General features: G+C 37.5%; 2 protein-coding genes across 2 annotated transcripts; one reads left to right on the top strand and one right to left on the bottom strand.

Annotated features, from left to right (window-relative positions):
- Positions 1-10,912: 10,912 nt before the first annotated feature.
- On the top strand, positions 10,913-12,052 carry LOC115976187 (microsomal glutathione S-transferase 3). Its single transcript, XM_031097335.1, has 3 exons — positions 10,913-11,172; positions 11,301-11,376; positions 11,508-12,052. The coding sequence occupies exons 1-3, from the start codon at positions 11,066-11,068 to the stop codon at positions 11,754-11,756; spliced, it is 432 nt and encodes a 143-aa protein (XP_030953195.1). The 5' UTR covers positions 10,913-11,065; the 3' UTR covers positions 11,757-12,052.
- Positions 12,053-12,700: 648 nt separating this feature from the next.
- Positions 12,701-18,526, bottom strand: LOC115976188 (CASP-like protein 2A1). The gene is made up of 3 exons (XM_031097336.1): positions 18,259-18,526; positions 13,361-13,478; positions 12,701-13,274 (listed from the first exon to the last, which is right to left on the bottom strand). The coding sequence occupies exons 1-3, from the start codon at positions 18,483-18,485 to the stop codon at positions 13,011-13,013; spliced, it is 609 nt and encodes a 202-aa protein (XP_030953196.1). The 5' UTR covers positions 18,486-18,526; the 3' UTR covers positions 12,701-13,010.
- Between the last annotated feature and the right edge of the window lie 441 nt (positions 18,527-18,967).

Genomic DNA, 18,967 nt, shown 5'->3' on the forward strand with positions numbered 1-18,967 from the left:
TTTATGCACCCTGACTTATATTTCCCTTTTGTTTCACATTATCTCTGCTTCTGACAAAATTTCCTTCCATTTTAATGATTTTGCAAATAGACGTTCTACCAAACCTTGGCTCAACTTAGTTAACAGAGAGAGCCTAGATAGAATTTTACAGTCTGAGGTGTTCGTAAACGAAGCCGACGGTCAATTACGAGCAGCGCACATAATCCTTGGGTACATACCCATTTCTATTACATTTCAAGCCCCCAAGTGTGTGATAAAAGCCAACAATCCTCGGCTCCACCATATTAGTGTAGCCTACAAGGGATTCATCGTTCCTGAGGGTATTCCAATTCTTGAAGGTACACCCTTTACTCAACCACTCTTTGTGGGAATTCCTTCAGTAGGAGTGTCATCATCCCAACCTGTTTCTAAGGAAGAGGAGGAAGAAAGAGAAAGAGAAGAAGAAGAGAACCCAGAGGGGATTGTAACTTTGTCAAACTCCTCGGACGAATTTGAGGTGTTCAACCAACCTTTATCTCCCGAGAGTACATCGGTTGACATTGACTTCTAGTAGCAAGCAGACGTCATCACTTCGGATGAAATGGGTATCCAAAGGAAATCCCAAAGAAGTTTGATGGACTAATAGAATCTCAGCCCGAAAAAGATGCACCGAGGAAATCCACCCAGTCCAAACTTCCTCCTCCTCCTCTTAAATCTCCTCTTCCTCCTCCTCAGCCGTCTTTGCCATCCAGGCCTGAACCTGCTGATCTGAAAAGAAAGAAAGAGCAGAAGGGCAAAGAGGTAGTGGAGGCCGGGAGGTCCCGTCCTGTTCATGAAGACGAGACCCAAAGAGCTGCAAACCAGCAAAAAACTGGCCAAACATGGCAGAAAGCCTTGGAAAAGGGGGGATAATTAGCCACCTGAGCCTCATGCTTGACTTCAAGCTCTAATGATAAATGGTGAACCCTTGAGGGATAATGCATCCATCAGGGATTTCCATGAAGGTGCTGGGTGCCATGTGGCCTCGGCTTTGGAGGAAGCTTTATTACTGCCTACTGATATGGCCGAGTTGTGGTCTATCAGGAAGAATGAGGTTTTCCTTAACCTCAAAAGGTATCTGGGCATAGTATGATGCTATCCCCCCTTCTTCTTTTTTTATCTTTATTGTTATTTGCTAGGTTACTAACCCTTTTCTTTCAGGCTGTCCAAGCCACTTTCAGGGTTGAGGAGATAATCAATTCTTGCTATTGGCAGTTGGACGACGAGAGGAATAGACGCGTAGCAGCTGTGGAGTCGTTCAACATTGCCGATCAATCCAATAAAGATTTAAGGAGTAAGCTGACTGAGGAGGAAAGGCTCAGAAAAAGTGCTGAATCGGCTCTAGAGAGCCCTCAGAGGTAGGCCGAGGATCAGAGGCAACTCCTGCGTGATGCCAAGGATCAGTTGGCTTCTTCCAAAGAGCAAATAGCTGCCCTCTGGAAGAAATTAGAAGAAGTCCAGAAGCTTAAAGATCAAGCCAAGAGGTTGAAAGATGAGGCTGAAAAGGCAAAATTGGAGGCCGAGAAGGCTTAGGATGAGGCCGAGCAGCATGGTTATGACATTGGCGTAGCCGAGACCGAGGAAACCCTTAAGGCAGAGGTCCCTGCTATGTGTCGAACCTATTGTGCTCAAACTTGGGATGAAGCCCTTAACCGAGCTGGGGTTGAGGCTTCTTCTGAGTTGAGAAGACCAGAAAACATCTACTACCCCGCAGCCATACGAGCCTCAGACCTTCCTTCCACCCAAGGTGAAGCAGCCTCTACAGTTGCTGATCCTACTGAAGAAACATAGCCTCAGGGTCCTCTTCCTCCCAGTCAACAGGAGCAAGCAAAAGAACCTGAAGCTCCCAAGGAAATAACTTCGGATAAGGCTCCGAAGGTTTCATAAGATGGGGCAGCTTCCCTAGGTTTTGAACAGGCCTTAGCATCAGTTACCATGCCTGTCGAGGAAACCCCTAAAGAGAAAGAAAAAATGATTCCTACTGAAGTAGCTAAACCAGCTTGCAAAACTTCCAAGGATAAGCTTCAGATAAAATTGAAACAATGAATCTTTATTGTTGTAATGTAGTTACAATTTCTATAATGGAATTTCTTTTTTCTAAGACATGTTTTAATGAAATATGCATTTTACTTTCTCAAATTTGTATGAGTTATTTTCTTATTTATGTAATTTTCATTTTGACTGTTCTTTGTTTGAACATAATCATATGCCATGAAAGTACAAGGTTGCTTACACAAGAGAAAACAAAGTTTACACATATTTTTAATTGGTAATCGGAGTGGATCAAAACTATTGAATTCGTAATACTATTAAGACACACTTTGAATCTATCAATTCTAACAAGTTTTTTTTTTTTTTTTTTTTTTTTAACTTTAAGAAAATATTCAAACATTTGACCAAGTAACAGCCAAGTCCAGGGCACCCTAAAATGCTTTAAGTGATGCTCATGGGCTTACTTCGGTTTACATCTTTACTGGATGATAACAAACCTTGTGATCCAAGAGAGAGAATCAAGAGTTTACTTCTTTTAAATGCTTGAGTTAATGTTTGACTAACACTTTAATAGGTATCATAGTGTATTAATTTCCACTAAGTCTGTGGTCCGAGGAACCTAACATGACTTAATTTCTGTTTAATACTTCAATAAATGTCAAAGGGTATTAATTTCCACTAAGTCTGTAATCCGAGGAACCTGACATTACTTAGTTTCTATTTAATACTTCAATAGATATCAAAGGGTATTAATTTACACTAAGTCTGTGGTCCGAGGAACCTGACATGACTTAGTTTCTGTTTAATACTTCAATAGATCCGAGGAACCTCATGACTTAGGGATATATTAATTTTCACTAAGTCTGTGGTCCGAAGAACCTGACATGACTTAGTTTCTGTTTAATACTTCAATAGATAGGGAAACACATGATACATGATTGGAATGAATTAAAGAGGAATTAAACAGGACTGTTTTTATTAATAATAATACCTTTTTAGGTTGTTTACATTCCAAGGATGGAGTACATTTTTTTCATCTAGATCCTCCAAATAGTACGCACCTACTCCTGCCACCGAAGTGATACGATACGGTCCTTCCCAATTAGGCCCTAACTTTCCCTAGGCTGGATTCCTAGTAGTACCCAAAACTTTTCTCAATACCAAATCTCCTGGGACTAACGGCCTTAGCTTTACATTGGTATCATAACCCTGCTTAAGCTTGTGCTAGTAGTAGGCCAGTTGGACCATTGCATTCTCTCTTTGCTCTTCGATCAAATCTAGACTCTTTTCTAGCAACCCATCATTACCGTCCGAGGTAAATGCATTTGTTCTCAGCGTCGGGAAACCAATTTCCAGAGGAATTACAGCCTCGGCCCCATACGTCATTGAAAAGGGGGTTTCTCTTGTTGACAAACGAGGTGTTGTTCGATACGTCCAAAGGACATGTGGTAATTCCTCCACCCATCTTCCCTTTGCATCGTCTAGCCTCTTTTTAAGTCCGTTCACTATAACCTTATTGACAGCTTTAGCTTGCCCATTTCCTTGTGGATAGGCTGGAGTTAAATATCTATTCTTTATCCCAAGATCACAACAGTACTTTCTGAAAGTTTTGCTATCAAATTGAAGGCCATTGTCCGAGATGAGAGTATGGGGAACCCCGAATCGAGTAATGATATTCTTCCAAATAAACCTCTTGACATCCACATCTCTGATATTAGCCAAAGGTTCAGCTTTAACTCATTTGGTGAAATAGTCTATGCCGACCAGCAAATATTTTTTATTTCCTGTTGCCTTAGGGAAAGGACCTACAATATCCAAGCGCCGCTGAGCAAAAGGCCAAGGGCTAGAAAGAGGATTAAGAACTCCTCCGGGTTGATCAATTTTTGGCGCGAATCTCTAACACTGATCACATTTTTTAACATATTCTTGTGCTTCCTTTTGCATGCCCGGCCACCAGTATCCTTGAGTAATGGCTCGGTGAGATAAAGATCTTCCTCCTGTGTGAATTCCACAAATTCCTTCATATAGTTCTTCTAGGAGTAATTTTGACGCCTCGGGATGTACACAAAACAGATATGGTCCAGAAAAAGAACATTTGTACAACTTTTTTGTCCTCAGATAGCCAAAACTGAGGAGTTTTCCTTCGTACTTTCTCAACTTCTGACTTCTCCTCAGGCAATATATCCTTTTCAAGGAATAGCAGTATAGGATCCATCCAACTCGACCCTACCTTGATTTGATGGACTTGGAGCAAGTCTCTCCTTATTGGGGTAAGGGTGCATAGGTCTTCGACAAGTATTACTCGAGGCAAATCCTGTGCCGAGGAAGTGGCAAGGGTAGCCAAGGAATCTACATGGGTATTTCCACTTCTAGGGATATGCGATAAGTCAAAGAATTCAAATTTTGTTTGTATACACCTAACTTGACCCAAATATTCCTGCATTCTTGCATCCCGAGCTTCCAATTCCCCCTTTATTTAGCCTACGACCAATCTTGAATCTGAGAACATTTCCACTGTCTTTCCACCCATTTTCTGGACCATCGCCATTCTCATCAACAAAGCTTCATATTCTGCTTCGTTGTTTGTAGCCGAGAACCCCAACCTCAATGATTTTTCAATGGTGATCTTCTTAGGAGATACCAAAATCAGCCCCACTCCTCATCCCCGCTGGTTTGCTGCTCCATCTACATATACTTTCCAGGGTGAGGGGTATTGTGTGGATATTAGGCCAACCAAATTTTCATCCATGCCATGCTACTTTACATCTACTTCTTCAGGAAATTCAGCGAACTCGGCTACTAGGTCGGCGAGGACCTAGCCTTTTATAGAGGTACAAGGCATATACTTGATATCAAAAGCTCCTAGAATCGTGCCCCATTTGGCAATCCTTCCGGTGTAATCCGCGCTCTGAAGTATTGACTTAAGCAGAAACTGAGTCAGGACAACCACGGTGTGTGCCTGGAAGTAATGGGGAAGTTTTCGTGTAGCATGCACTATCGTCAAGATGGCCTTCTCTAGTGGTAAATACTGTACCTCGGCTTCATGAAGTGACTTGCTTACGTAATAGACTGGTCGTTGTATGCCACTGTCTACTCGTATCAAAACAAAACCTACCGCATGAGAGGTTACCGCCAAGTAGGCAAACAGAACCTCATCCACCTCAGGACTGGACATGATGGGCGGCCGAGATAGGTACTCTTTAAGTTGTTGAAATGCTACAACACACTCCTCGGTCCATTCAAATCCCTTCCATTTATGCAGCAAAAGGAAAATGGGTCTGCACCTATCTGCTGACCTGGATATAAATCGATTCAAAGCAGCAATCATCCCAGTCAGTTTCTAGACCTCCTTGGGATTCCGAGGTGATTGCAAGCCGTTAATGGCCTTAATCTGATCTGAGTTCACCTCAATTCCCCTGTGAGTCACCATGTAACCCAAAAACTTTCCCGAACCTACACCAAACGAACACTTGGATGCATTCAGACGCAACTTATGCTTCCTCAGAATTTCAAAAATGTTTGTGAGGTCTCCCACATGCTCGAACACTACCTTACTCTTTACAACCATATCATCAATATAGACTTCAATGCTCTTGCCCAACTGTGGTTCGAACATTTTAGTCATCATCCGTTGATAAGTAGACCCTGCATTTTTCAAACCAAAAGGCATCACTTTGTAGTGATAGTTTCCAGTGGGAGTGACAAAAGCTATTTTTTCCTGATCGTCCAGTGCTTGTGGTATCTAGTGATATCCTTGAAAGGATCCAAGAAACTCATCCAAGAAACTCATCCGAGGATGGCCTACCGTCGCATCCACCAACTGATCTATCCAAGGCATAGGGAAAGGATCTTTGGGACAAGCTTTATTGAAATCTGTGAAGTCCACACACACACGCCATTTCCCAGTTTTCTTTTTCACCACCACTGTGTTAGCTAACCACTGAGGATAGAAAACTTCCTTGATAGCCCCTGCCTGTTTGAGCTTTATTACCTCCTTTCTGACAGCCTCGGCGAGCTCTTTGGACGGACGCCGAGGTGGCTGTCTCTTTGGAGTAATGGAGGAGTTAACATTCAAATGATGACAAATGAAATTTGGATCTACACCTAGGGCCTCGTACGCGCTCCATGCGAACACGTCAACATTTTTTCTAAGGAATTCAACTAATTGTTCCCTCTCTTGTAGAGGCAATTGAATCCTAACCTGAAAGAACTTCTCCAGATCATCGCCAACAAGTACCTTTTCTAAATCTTCACATTTTGCTTCGTCGGCTGGTTTATTGAAGAGCAGCGCCGAAGTTTCTGATTTCTATAAACCATTATCAGTAGTGGTCGAGATTTTCACCTCAGGCCGATGTTGGATGGCCACTACCAGGCATTGTCTGGCTATAGATTGACTTCCTAAAATTTCCAAAACTTGGCCTCCAGAGGGATATTTCACCTTTTGGTGAAGAGTGAAGGAGACAGCTCCCAGGGCATGAAGCCAGGGTCTGCCCATAATGGTCGTATATGGAGAGAAGGCATTTACCACAATGAAATGTACCTCCACTACATCCGAGCCAGTCTGTATGGGTAATCTGATTAGACCCTTCAGAATGACCATTTTACCTTCAAAACTCACCAAGGGAGAACTGTAGGCCGTTAAATTCTCAAGTTTCAAATTTAGCCCCTTATATAGATCAGGATACATAATCTTAGCTCCGCTGCCTTGATCGATCATCGTCCTTTTCACATCGTACCCACCCATTCTAAGTGTAACTACCAAAGCATCATCATGAGGCTGTATGGTTCCAAGTTTGTCCTCATCTGAAAAACCTAACACCAGTGGGATGCCCACCTTGATTCTCTTTGGCATTGAACTAGATTCCTCAACTGGGTATCGAGATACTGACATGACTCTGGAGGGGCAAGATCCAGTCCTCCCTAGGACAACAAATATGACATTTATCGTGCCTAGAAGGAGTCTCGAAGAAGCATCTCCCCGAAACTTCGAACCCGTTTGGCTCCCCCGACCATTGGAATGATGCAAGAGTTGCTTTAATTTCCCTTCCCAGACTAGTTGGTCTAAATTATCCCACAAGTTTCTGCAATCCTCGGTAGTGTATCCATGGTCTTGATGAAATTGGCAATAACGGTTTTGATTAGGCCTCATTGGATCTCTTGCCATCTTGTTCGGCCATTTGAAGAACGACTCATTTTTAATCTTCTCCAGAACCTGTTGCACTCTATGTTTTGTGTGAAGGGTGATTTAGAGATTTAATTCAACGTCCTGTTCATGGCATCATTCCCCAAGCCTTTGTGAGGCAGGCCCTTATATCTACGTCTATGGTGGTACTCCTCGTTGTAGGAGAAAGATTCGTTGGGCAGAGTTTTGGATCTCTGTCTATAACTAGCACCATCTGTCTCCTCGGAGGACAGCTCGGAGTTGGGCGATAAACGTCTTCGCCGCACGTGGCACAATTCCCTTTTCAACTCATCAATTTCACATTGCATGTCTCTATCGTTCTTTGCATGGGAAACACGGCTCTTCCCTCGAGACTGGCTTTTACTAGTATGAGCTGCGTGCACACTTCCCTCACGATCTCCTTTCCGTTCGAGGCTCCTACACGGATTGCTATGTTGAGACCCCCTTGATTCTGCTTGTTGTGGATTCGCATCCAACTTGTGTGAACCTGTTGCTACCTGGTGTGGACCTGCTTCTTCCATCTTAAACGTTGTACTCAAAACACTTTCAGAATAGATCAAGTTCTCCCCACAGACGGCGCCAATTGTAAGGACTGAATTTGGATTGGACCCAATATATGAGAATTGGGTTTTAGCCCAATAAGCCCAAACAATGAATTTGTAGAGCGTGGGCAAAAGAACTAGTTCTATTGGTAAGAAAGACAATAACAGTTGTTTATTTAAGAAAATCAAACACAAGTAAAATGAGAAAAATTGTCCTCGGCACAATCCGAGGAGCTATATTATAATATCTAGTTGATGATCAATGTTACAAGAGTTCAAAGGATTATTACAAAGATTTCTTGACTTCTCCATCCCTCTCCTTTAGGCCACATCTCCATGCTATATACTATAATTTTGGTATCATCCCTACCATACACGTGTAGATTAGTTTCTAGGAACTCCTCCTTGTCCCATCCAACACCTCCCAGAACCTTCAACTAGCAGCTGTAAAACTGTTTAACCACTGTTTAAGTATCACCTCCATATTAATGCGACCAAAGAGTTAGCTGGAATGCATTTAATGTGGAGGTAGCAGCTTTTGAAGATATTTGTTGCCTCCCTTTACTCTTCTCTTATCCAATGTCTGACTTCTAATCGTGATGCAACCTTGAAGGATGTCCAGGATGATAAGACATTCTTATTGACCTCGGATCTCTGTTTCTGAGATGACTTTTCTCCTTGAACATATTTTGGACTATCATATACAATCCTTATTTCTTTTTCTTATACCATTCCCATAATAACCTTATTTGACCATCCTCGGATTAGTTATCGGATTGGGCCATAGGCCCAATTCATACAGTTTTAATAGTACCTTATGGCTGACTGGCCCCTACAAAATTATTTATAACTTTTCATGTATCATTAAAAATTATTTAAAATTTTGAAAAATATTCTTTTAGTTTTAAACAAACTTTCTCAAACCTCGATTCACAAAAAAAGAAAAAAGAAAATCTCCATCCTAAGTTTTTCTAATGTACAATCAAAAGCACCAAGAAATGTATCTAAAAAATTAACTCAACAAAACTAAAATTCAAAATAAAAAATAAATGGAAAAATAAAACTCACATCAAGTCAAACTCCTTCTCTCAAATATGTAAAATATATAAAATGTGATGTGATCAAGCCAAATATACAATGCATAATCAAATTCAAAATTTTTAATAAGGTTTTAATGCAATAGAAATATGTTACTATTCCCAAGCAAATGTTCTGGTTATGGCTTTATATGATTGTAACTCTTTTTCCTTTAAAAAATTTAAAAAAGAAAAAAAGAAAAAAAAAAGAGTACAATTCCAAAGGGAAAAAAGTAGAGAAAAATGTTTGAAAAAAAGAAGAAGTATTGTGTTAATATTGTCTTAATTTAATCTAACATCTAATCCAGCATGTGAAAAATGAATAGATAAATAAATAATTTTAAACACAAAATTGATTTTTTTTTTCTTAAAAATCTCAAAGAAAACACTAACGAGATATGGAAGATGGATATGAAAGATGAAGAGCAATATAAAATATTCGTAAACGCTTAAAATAATTACTCAGGTATCTAAGAACATCATTTAACAATGACATAAAAATTTGTAGTTAATTTGTTACTCGAAATATTTACAAATAATGAAATTAGGAAATTGCTCAAAAACCATCTTTTTCAACTGCACTTACTGTTTTTCATCATATTGTCTAGACTATCCAGTTGTTTTTCAAATAAACTAAAATTTGATAACAACAAAAAACATGGACATATTATAACCTAATTTTCCTCAAATTAGGTCAACAACAAACACCATTAATTAAAAGTATTTAGTGTTGTAAACAAAATGATTAAAAAAAATATTTGCATTAAGGAACACATATGAATTAGTCAGTAATAAAACAATGGGAGGGTACAAGCCTCTGGTAGGAGATCCTCTTATGGGGCAATTGTCAGATTGTATTTTTTTACCATTAATGATTAAATAAGACTTGTGAAAACATTTGTATAGACTTTTTTTTTAATATATATATATATATATATTGATTCTTCATTGATTTAATTTTTCAGTTATAGACAACAAAAAGTATAGCTCTAAAAAACACAAATATTTATCAATCTAAGGTAGAGATGCAAGAAAAAAAATCCAACAAATAATGAAAAAAAAAATTGAGAGAGAGATAACCTTTTTTATGTGGGAAAAATATGCATAAAATAGGAGAGTGGAAAATTATAGTAAGAGGATGAGAATAAGAAGAGCCAAAATAAAAGAAGATAAAGAGAAAAAATTATATTTATAGTTAAAACTACCCAAGATGAATATGTGTAGACAATACATTTATTTTGATTTTTTTATTGATTTATTATTTAGTTATAACATCCAAATTAAAGTAGATGTATATGTAAAATTAAAACTGTCTAAAATGAATTCATAAAGCTAATATATTTATATATTTAATGTTGTCAAAAATATTAAAGGTAAAAAATAAATATGAAAAAAATGATGATGTGACCAATGACGTGGCGGACAAGGTGGCTTAACAGGAGCGTAACAATAATAAATATTACGCTTCAACTTTTAGATATATATATATATATATATATATAATACTCCATTCGTTCTAAATTATTGGTCTTATATTTCATTTTGAGATGTCTCAAAATGAAATTCTTTTTCTAAAATTAATAAATAAAATTTTAATCTTACCCGGATACTTTATTTAAAAAGTCAACGATATTTTTTTTTTCTATAGTTTAATAATGAGAGTATCTCAAAAAAAAAAAAAAAAAAAAAAAAAAAAAAAAAAAAAAAAGAAAAGAAAGAAAGAGAGAGAGTGGTTTTGAATAACAATTTGGAGTATACAGATATAAATTTGCAGGTCCTAATCCTCTGTCCCACAAAATATGATCCACTGTATGTACAACTAATTAAAAAATGGCACGTGGCAGCCTTTTTTTCCTTTCTCATGATGAAAGTTAATGCATCATGGCTCAATTGAACAAGTGGGAAAAGGGAAAGTTCGAAGATGATGAAGCGTCAATTGTATAATACTTGCCTTGGAGAAGAAGTAGGGGAACAAACTAGAAAATAGAAACCCCTGCCCCCAAGAATTAAAAAGCCCATGGTAAAGCCCATTTCCATCCAAGAAGAATCGAGAAAGTCAAAGTCAATAATTTAAGCATAGCCGCATGGGGGATAGCTATAGCCTCTTTCCTTCATTTCTTTATATACTAGTGGACACTCTAATCTCAATACAACAAACAAAGTATAATAGCAAAACAATTTAGCATCTTCTGGGTCTCCCTGGAATTGTGATCTGAATTCTGAACCAGAAACCAAAAAAAAAAAAAAAAGCCGGAATGGAATTGGTGTTGCCCAAGGAATATGGCTATGTGGCTCTTGTTCTCGTTTTCTATTGCTTTCTGAACTTTTGGATGGCTGCCCAAGTTGGCAGAGCCCGCAAAAGGTATTTGCTGCAAGAACTTCATTTCTCTATGCCCCCCTCAATTATTGCGTTTTCATTGTTATTCTTTTTAGTTTTTACTGGGAGTAGTAATCTCTTATTGAAATTGTGAAAAAAAAAAAAAAAAATAGGTTCAAAGTCCCATACCCAACTCTCTATGCTTCGGAATCTGAAAACAAAGAAGCCAAGCTCTTCAACTGTGTTCAGGTTTTTCCCGATTTCTTTACTTCAACTATTTGTGTCTTTTTTTTTTTCTTTTTTAATAAATGTTTTTAATATAGAAGTAAAACAAAATTGTGTGTTGCTGATTTATAATGATGAAAATTAATTGGGTGCAGAGAGGACATCAGAACTCGCTAGAGATGATGCCCGTGTTTTTCATGTTAATGATATTAGGAGGGTTAAGGCATCCTTGCACGTGCGCCGTGCTTGGTTTACTTTACACTGTGACTCGCTTTTTCTACTTCAAAGGCTACTCTACTGGCGATCCCCAGAACCGTCTCACCATAGGGAAATATGGGTTCTTGGCTTTGCTGGGCCTTATGGTCTCCACTATTTCATTTGGGGTTTCCCTTCTCCTTTCATGATCTTACTTTTACAAGTTTACAACAAGGGAACAGAGACAGAGACAGAGATGGAGGCTCTCTCTTTGTAATGTCAACACTCTTTGACTGTTGTGCCTTCGCTTAGTTTAGTTTTGTATGTTGAAATAATTAAGGGGTTGTTTGTAGCCTTTTATTGCGTGTAGCAGTGATGTTTACTGTATGACTTTTTTATTATTTATTTTTGAGGCTATGTTTACTGTATGACTAATGCTCTTTTGAGCTAAACGCTTTTCTTTTGTAACATTTTACTTTTCTACTATCGAATTTTACATGTTTATTTTTAAAGAAATTTTACAAGTTAGCTTAAAGAAATTAATGTGGCATATAGAAAAAGGGGTTGGATGGGTCAGTTTCCTTTAAGAAAATTAAGTACTTCCATCCTTGAAGACAGCTTTATTCTTCTAGATTTTATTAGGTGGAGGGAAAGGAAAATATTGGCTTATATAAGTGAAGCATATTAGGTTCTTTAATTAAATTCAAATAAATGTGTATTGACCAATACAGCACAAATAATACCATCTTAATATTTTAAGACATTAAAAGTTAAAAATGGCAGCTAAACGTTTTCATTGTAAGGTTCAGTGGGGCGATCATTCAATTCAAAATACTATAATTCGGCTAAAACTTTCACAAGTGATCTTAAGGTTCAGTGGTAGTTGTCTATTTCATATTATCATATATGGTTATTGGTTGGCCAACTTTAACCGTTCGTTATATTACATTCACTTGCATCACCATGTGACAAAAATACTCGTGTGAATGCTGCCTCATGCTTTCAGGGAACTAATGATGGTAGAATGAAAAGGTGGCTTCTGATTAACCTGCACTAAAAATCACTCACTGCACCTAATGAATTTGCATCGGTTGGGTTATGCAGGTCCCAAAGCAAGAAAATAACCGTACATCATTGCTTGTTCTCTGAAAGAGAAGTGAATTCTTTTGACATGATAATTATCATAACTATAACATTCTCTTTGGTGAACTCTTTAGACATGACGATTATCATAACTATAGCATTCTGGAACCTGAAAATGAAAACTTTTATTTTCAAGTTGTCTGAGATTCTCAGGTCAGTCCCAAATGTTAAGTGGCAAAAACAAGTTACATAATGCATAAACAAATAGCAGGATTACATAAAGCACAAACGAGCACCTCAAATGTCCACCAAACATACATGCATATGTTATGCGCAGGATGTCACGTTAGGTACATCTAACTGTAAGAACACAATTTTGGTCAGCCTTGGAAGGCAGCAATGTTGCTGGAATTAGCCACAGGTGCATCATATCTGCTGAAAAGTTTATAGGAGGAAATGAGTGAAATCACTGCATAGCAAGCCACTACAACGAATGTCAGGGCTACAGAAGCTGTGGCCTTGTGACAGAACGCACCAAAAGACCCACAAGCTGCACTCCAGGTAATGTCTGTATCTCCTTTGTATGCCAAGTACACCAGCTCCAATGACACAGCTCCGGCAGCCAGAATTACATAAGTGAACACCTAGATGCATCACTGACCGAAATTTGGTTCTTGCTTTTATGATGATTTCTAAGTACAAATAGTCAAGGTTTTGAAAATGAACTGACCTGGTCAAGGAAGAAGAAGGTCCAAGCACGGCACATTGTGCATGGGCGAGGCATGGCTACAATGACGGCTGAAAGAAGGGAATAGCCGGCACAAATTCCATTCACATGCACCAAATACCTGCAGAAGAGTTTGTTTACAGTTATACTAAAATTTGTAAATCTTCATACAGTTAGAAAATGCATTAAAAAAAAGGATCTTATTTTCTTCTTATTATTATGAATAAGAAATTTCATCCAAACAATTGAATGTACAAGAAACTTCAAGCCTTTGACAACACAAATAGAAGCAACTTAAAGTTGCAAACCAGGTCAGTTGATTTTCAAGCAACTTAAATTTGATATGTAGAAGGCTTATGATTACATGGAACTTGTATATTGGTTTTTCTTCAAAAAGTTAGGCTTTGGAGAAAAGTTTGTTGCCTCATTGAGCAGCAGTGCATATCAATTACTGCTTCTTTGTTTCTCAATTGATAGTGTTTGAGGTAAAATAACCCCTTCATGGGGACTGAGATAGGGGATATCTGATTTCACCTTACCTGTAAGTCATTGGGGCTGATGTGTTATCATAAATCCTTCTGAAGGAAGATCATAGGAAGAATGTCAATGGGATAAGATGGCTAAAAGAACTCCTACTCATCTAGGTTTGCAAACGATCTAAAATTTTTTGTAATACTAGATAAAATAAAGTGGAGATTCTAGCAAACTGAATGAGGAAACACTTCCATGGTAAGGCCAAGCCATAATTTTGGATAAGTCAGTCATGTTTGTCTCAAAAAATGGATGTGGGGCTGTGGCAAATAGTATAGCTAACTTCCTCGGGTGCAAAAGTATCAGTCTTGATTCTAAACATCTGGGTTACCCTCTCTTGCTTACTCAAGGGGAAAACTATGGATTTTGATTTTTTGAAGGAGAAGCTGGAATCTAAGCTCAATAGTTGGAAGTCCAAGTGCCTTTTCAGGGATGGGAGAGCCACATTGATTAAGGCTTCTGCTTACACTAAGGCCACATTTAGAATCGTTGACAAAGTCTTGTAATGATCTAGATGCCCTTGTCAAAAGCTTTTGTGGAAACCCTATGGCACTAATCATAGATTCATAACCTTGAAAGCTTGGGACAATATTTGACAATGGAAGTAATGTGGGGGGTCAGGCCTTTGTAGATACAGAGACAGCAACATTGCCCTGTTAACCAAAGTGGGTTGGTTATTGACAAGTTGCTCTGAAAAGTTTTGTACACTCAGGTGCTGAGAACTAAATAGGACAAGAAGGAGAACTAAATAGGACAAGAAGGAAAACTGGTTGAGAGGTCAACGTGTTGGAAATGCATCTTGGATTTGGAAGTGGGTGGCTAGAATGAGAATTACTATTAACAAGGGCGAATGTTTCCTATTTTTAAATGTTTAGGGTGATCCCTGGATCCCATGGTTCCATGATTTCAAGCCACACGCTAGAACAGATGAGATGAGAGATTAGGTTCTCACTATAAATAATTTCACACACATCTGCTAGGAAATGGGACTGGTAAAAAAATAACTACCCATTTGACAAGGAGACAAGAGAGGCAATTGGTAAACAATTCCTCTTGTCTCCCTCGGACAAGACAGTGATTTGGGTTGGTATGATCTTGGCATTTTTCTATCAGTCAACATATTGGCCTAATAATAAAAACTTGTTCAATAACTCTCAAGCCTATTTTGGATAGAGGATAAAGACATTGCTGTGAAGGATAGAGGCTAGAGTTTTACCCTTTAATGCTAGATTGGTGGAAAGATTGGGAGAACAGGAACACACATGCTTTGTGAAAAAAGAGGTAGAAACCGAGGGTTGCTTGTTCTTGAAATGTCATATGGTGAGAATAGTGTGGTTTAAATTAGTGTTGGGCTGAAGAGTGGACAAAGTTAGCACAAATTCAAGTCTTGGCTTGATCAAGGCTTTTGTGTCTCCTGATGGTGATACATTGCAAGTAAGTCTTTCAAAGGATAGAATTTTGATAATTTCTATAGTGACCATTAATGCCATTTGGAAATTCAGAAATAAAGTGATGTTAACAAGTGAGCCAATCAATCCGGGTTGTTTGACTCAGCAATTCCAACTAGACTATCAGTGGTTCAAAGGTAAGATCTCTAAAATCTGGGACAGTAAACAAACTCTTAGATTGCTACAGTGGGAAAGGCCACCTTGTTCTTGGTGGAAAGCAAATGGCAATGCTTTTTTGGTTACATGTAAAACTTACATCACGATAGAGTGGTGATAAATCATGCAGATGGATGCTTGAAAGCATGGGTCAAAAGCATCTCATCAGCTAGTTCTAGTGATTGAAGCTAAAGTAGTTAAGTGACTGTGGAGCAAGCCATTGCTGACAGGTTATGCAATTTCATTGTAGAAGGAGATGACCTAACAGTTTTTGAAGCTGTGAATCATGTAGCCTCCAGGAATAGTCCTTTCTGGGAAATCACTCTGGTAGTAGAAGACACATGGAGCCAAGTTAAATTGGCAAATCAGTTTCAATTCTCCTTTAATTGGGAGAATAGAGAGAGGAACAAATCTGCTAATGAGTTAGCCGAACAAGCTGCCAAATCTTTTTTTGAGGGTGTGCTATTCTATTATGATATCCTAGAGCCCGTTAAGAACTCCATTTATTCTAATTTATGATCAAGTAAATAAAATCTTCGTTATTTTGATTTTGTTAGTTTTGGATGTGTTGTAATTTTGGTGGCGTTGTAGTCTGCTATATTTTCATCCTTGAATTCTTTCTTTTCAGACAGTCCTTGTGTTGGACTAAATATGAGTTGTTGCACTTCTTTCCATTCATCTCAATACATCTTACTTATCCTCCCCCACACCCACACCCCCCCCCCCCCCCACACACACACACACACACACAATCATCACAACAACTAAAACCAAGACCTATCTAAGAAATACCAAAAACCAAAAATGAAATCCTCCAAATGCTACAAACCAACCATGTTTTCAATATACTTTTTAATTCACTTGCTTATTAGAGAATTCATATTGGACTGGACAAGATTTTAAACAAATTTAACCCAAAAGCCACCTTTTTTCCCTAAAATTTTTTCTAACTAAATCATTTTTTGCTTCCACCTAGAATCTCGGTTTCTAACTACTCTAAATAGTATTTATTTATTCTATTTTATTCACAAACAAATCGAACAGCTAGGATCGGCCACCCATCCATTCACAAGATTGGCCATCATGATCCATGGCTTATCAACCACTCAACAGCCAAGATCAGCCATGTAGCTCATTACCAACTCAGCCACCGTACGCCCAATCTCGGCCGTTAAATAATGACATGACAACAACAGGCATCCTCACGTTGCTATAGGATGAGAAAGAGAACATGTATGTACAAAATTGAAAAAGAACAATACTAATTTTGATCTATATGCTAGACTATTAGTAGTTATGGTAAAAGGGGTCAGAATTTTCTGACTCGATCCAAAAAATACCTAACTTGAACCCGATTTTTTTGATCCAAAGTAAAAACGGATTGACCTGTGATTGGACCCATGTTTTTTGCGAGTCAATCCGACTCGACCTGCAACCCAACCCAAACCCGAACCATTTTTTAAAACTTTTTTTTGGGTAAAAAAATAAATAAAATAAATAAAATTAAGACAATATTGATTTAATTGTTTGTTGTGAGTTTTAAGGAAACAATTGAGACATTTACATAACTATATGCACATTAATTAAAAGATGAATGATTGAGCATACTGTAATGAGTAAAAAAATTTAGATAGCAAATAGCAAAGTACATATCAAGATAATCCGGTTACAATACAGTTAAAAACATAGATTTAAAATTGTATGCATGTATGAAAAATATTTACAGGTGTGAAAATAGTGAAGTCAAAGTGTCAAATTAATATAAATTATGAATGCTTAGACCTATTTTTTAACAATTTATGTCCAAAATAAATGGCTTTTTAAAATAAATTATGATATTTCCTAGAATATGTATTGTTTAACAATCATATGATATTCATAAAAGAGACCATGTATAAATAAGTAAACAATCAAACTTTAATATATCTCTCAAATTGAAATAGATTGCCAACTATAATTGACAATAGATTATAAAATTAATCTTCAAGATTGTAAATTTCTTATATATTTTTATTCTTTATCAAATGAATTATCCAATAAGTCATTTGTAATTTTTATTATTTTTATTTGGGATGTTGATATTGTGTAGAAATAAAACTTGTGTATTTTTTTTACTTATCTTTGTGTTATTTTGTTTTAGATAACAATATTAGGATTTGTATAATTATAAAATTATTGAATAAGTAGTAATAAATATAATTCATTTTTGATATAAGTGGTGAATTTAAAGTAATGTATTTCACATCAAGTAATTTGTTGCATGATTTCTAAATGGAAAATACATGTTGTTTTGTTAAAAAATAAAAAATCATGTGAAAAATATGGGACAACCCGACCGAACCCCACCCACTCATTTTGCCATGTCTAACTATTAGCTAGATTTTGGACTATGAACCATAGTTAGCAGAACTAAAGAGTAGTAATGGCCCCTACCCACCAAGCAACTCCCTAATTTGGTTGGGTATTGATTAAAGAGTTTGGAATTTAATACCTGGCTGGTTCTGGTTGCACTTACCAGTCGACTATTGATGATTATGAAAAATGATACTAATGGTGGCTGCAACTAGAAAATGAGTTAGTGGGTGATGGGATAGGAAATATGCCTTCAATATCTACACATCTATCATGACCATATTTGAATATATCATTGGAGCTGAAACTTCATGCTTTCCCTTACATACTTGTATATGAAAATGAAAATATGTACATGTAGGAGTACACACACACACACACACACATATATATATATATGCTGGAATAGAAAACCTGAAAGCTCCAAGGTCGGAGTAGGAAAGGGAACCATAGTCGTTGGTCTGAGAGTTCTTGAGCATGACCACGAGTGCAGCGACGCATAGGGTCATGGGGACTAGACGAAGCAAGGTCTCTGCAGTGCGCATGGTGTTGACAGTACTACTACAACTCCCATCTTCCTCATCTCTTGAACCACCCATGATGTCCATGGGACTGGGAGAACTAGCTCTCTTCTCCATCATAGTTTTTTTTTTTTTTTTCTTCTATTCTCTTTTTGGTTATTCGTCTACACTGGCTATATGCTAGCATTATTAAGTCTCATTTAATGGGTTCTCATGGATTAGTTAGGAAGCTGGTGGAGGTAGCATTCAATGTCATCAAGACAAGCGAACGCATTTCCATGTAGATAACAGAATCTATCTCTGTCTCCCTTAATGATACGGCAATAAGTCATTACCATTTGTCATCAACAGTCTTCACATCATTACCATTTGTCATCAACAGTCTTCACATCAGACTGGAGTCACTGGACCCTGACAAAGCACACTAGATCTGCTAAATCGGTGGATAGGAGGAGTATTTAAGAAAAGAGCAAGACTTAAATATAGTTTTTAGGAAATATTTTGTAAGTTTTCTTTTTAAGATTATGTTGTGTGAATTATTTTTTCATGAGATGGAAATGTATTTTTTAGTTAAATAATCATATAACAAAATCTTAAGAGGA

Source organism: Quercus lobata, chromosome 2, assembly GCF_001633185.2.
Source record: "Quercus lobata isolate SW786 chromosome 2, ValleyOak3.0 Primary Assembly, whole genome shotgun sequence".
Taxonomy (NCBI): Eukaryota; Viridiplantae; Streptophyta; class Magnoliopsida; order Fagales; family Fagaceae; genus Quercus; species Quercus lobata.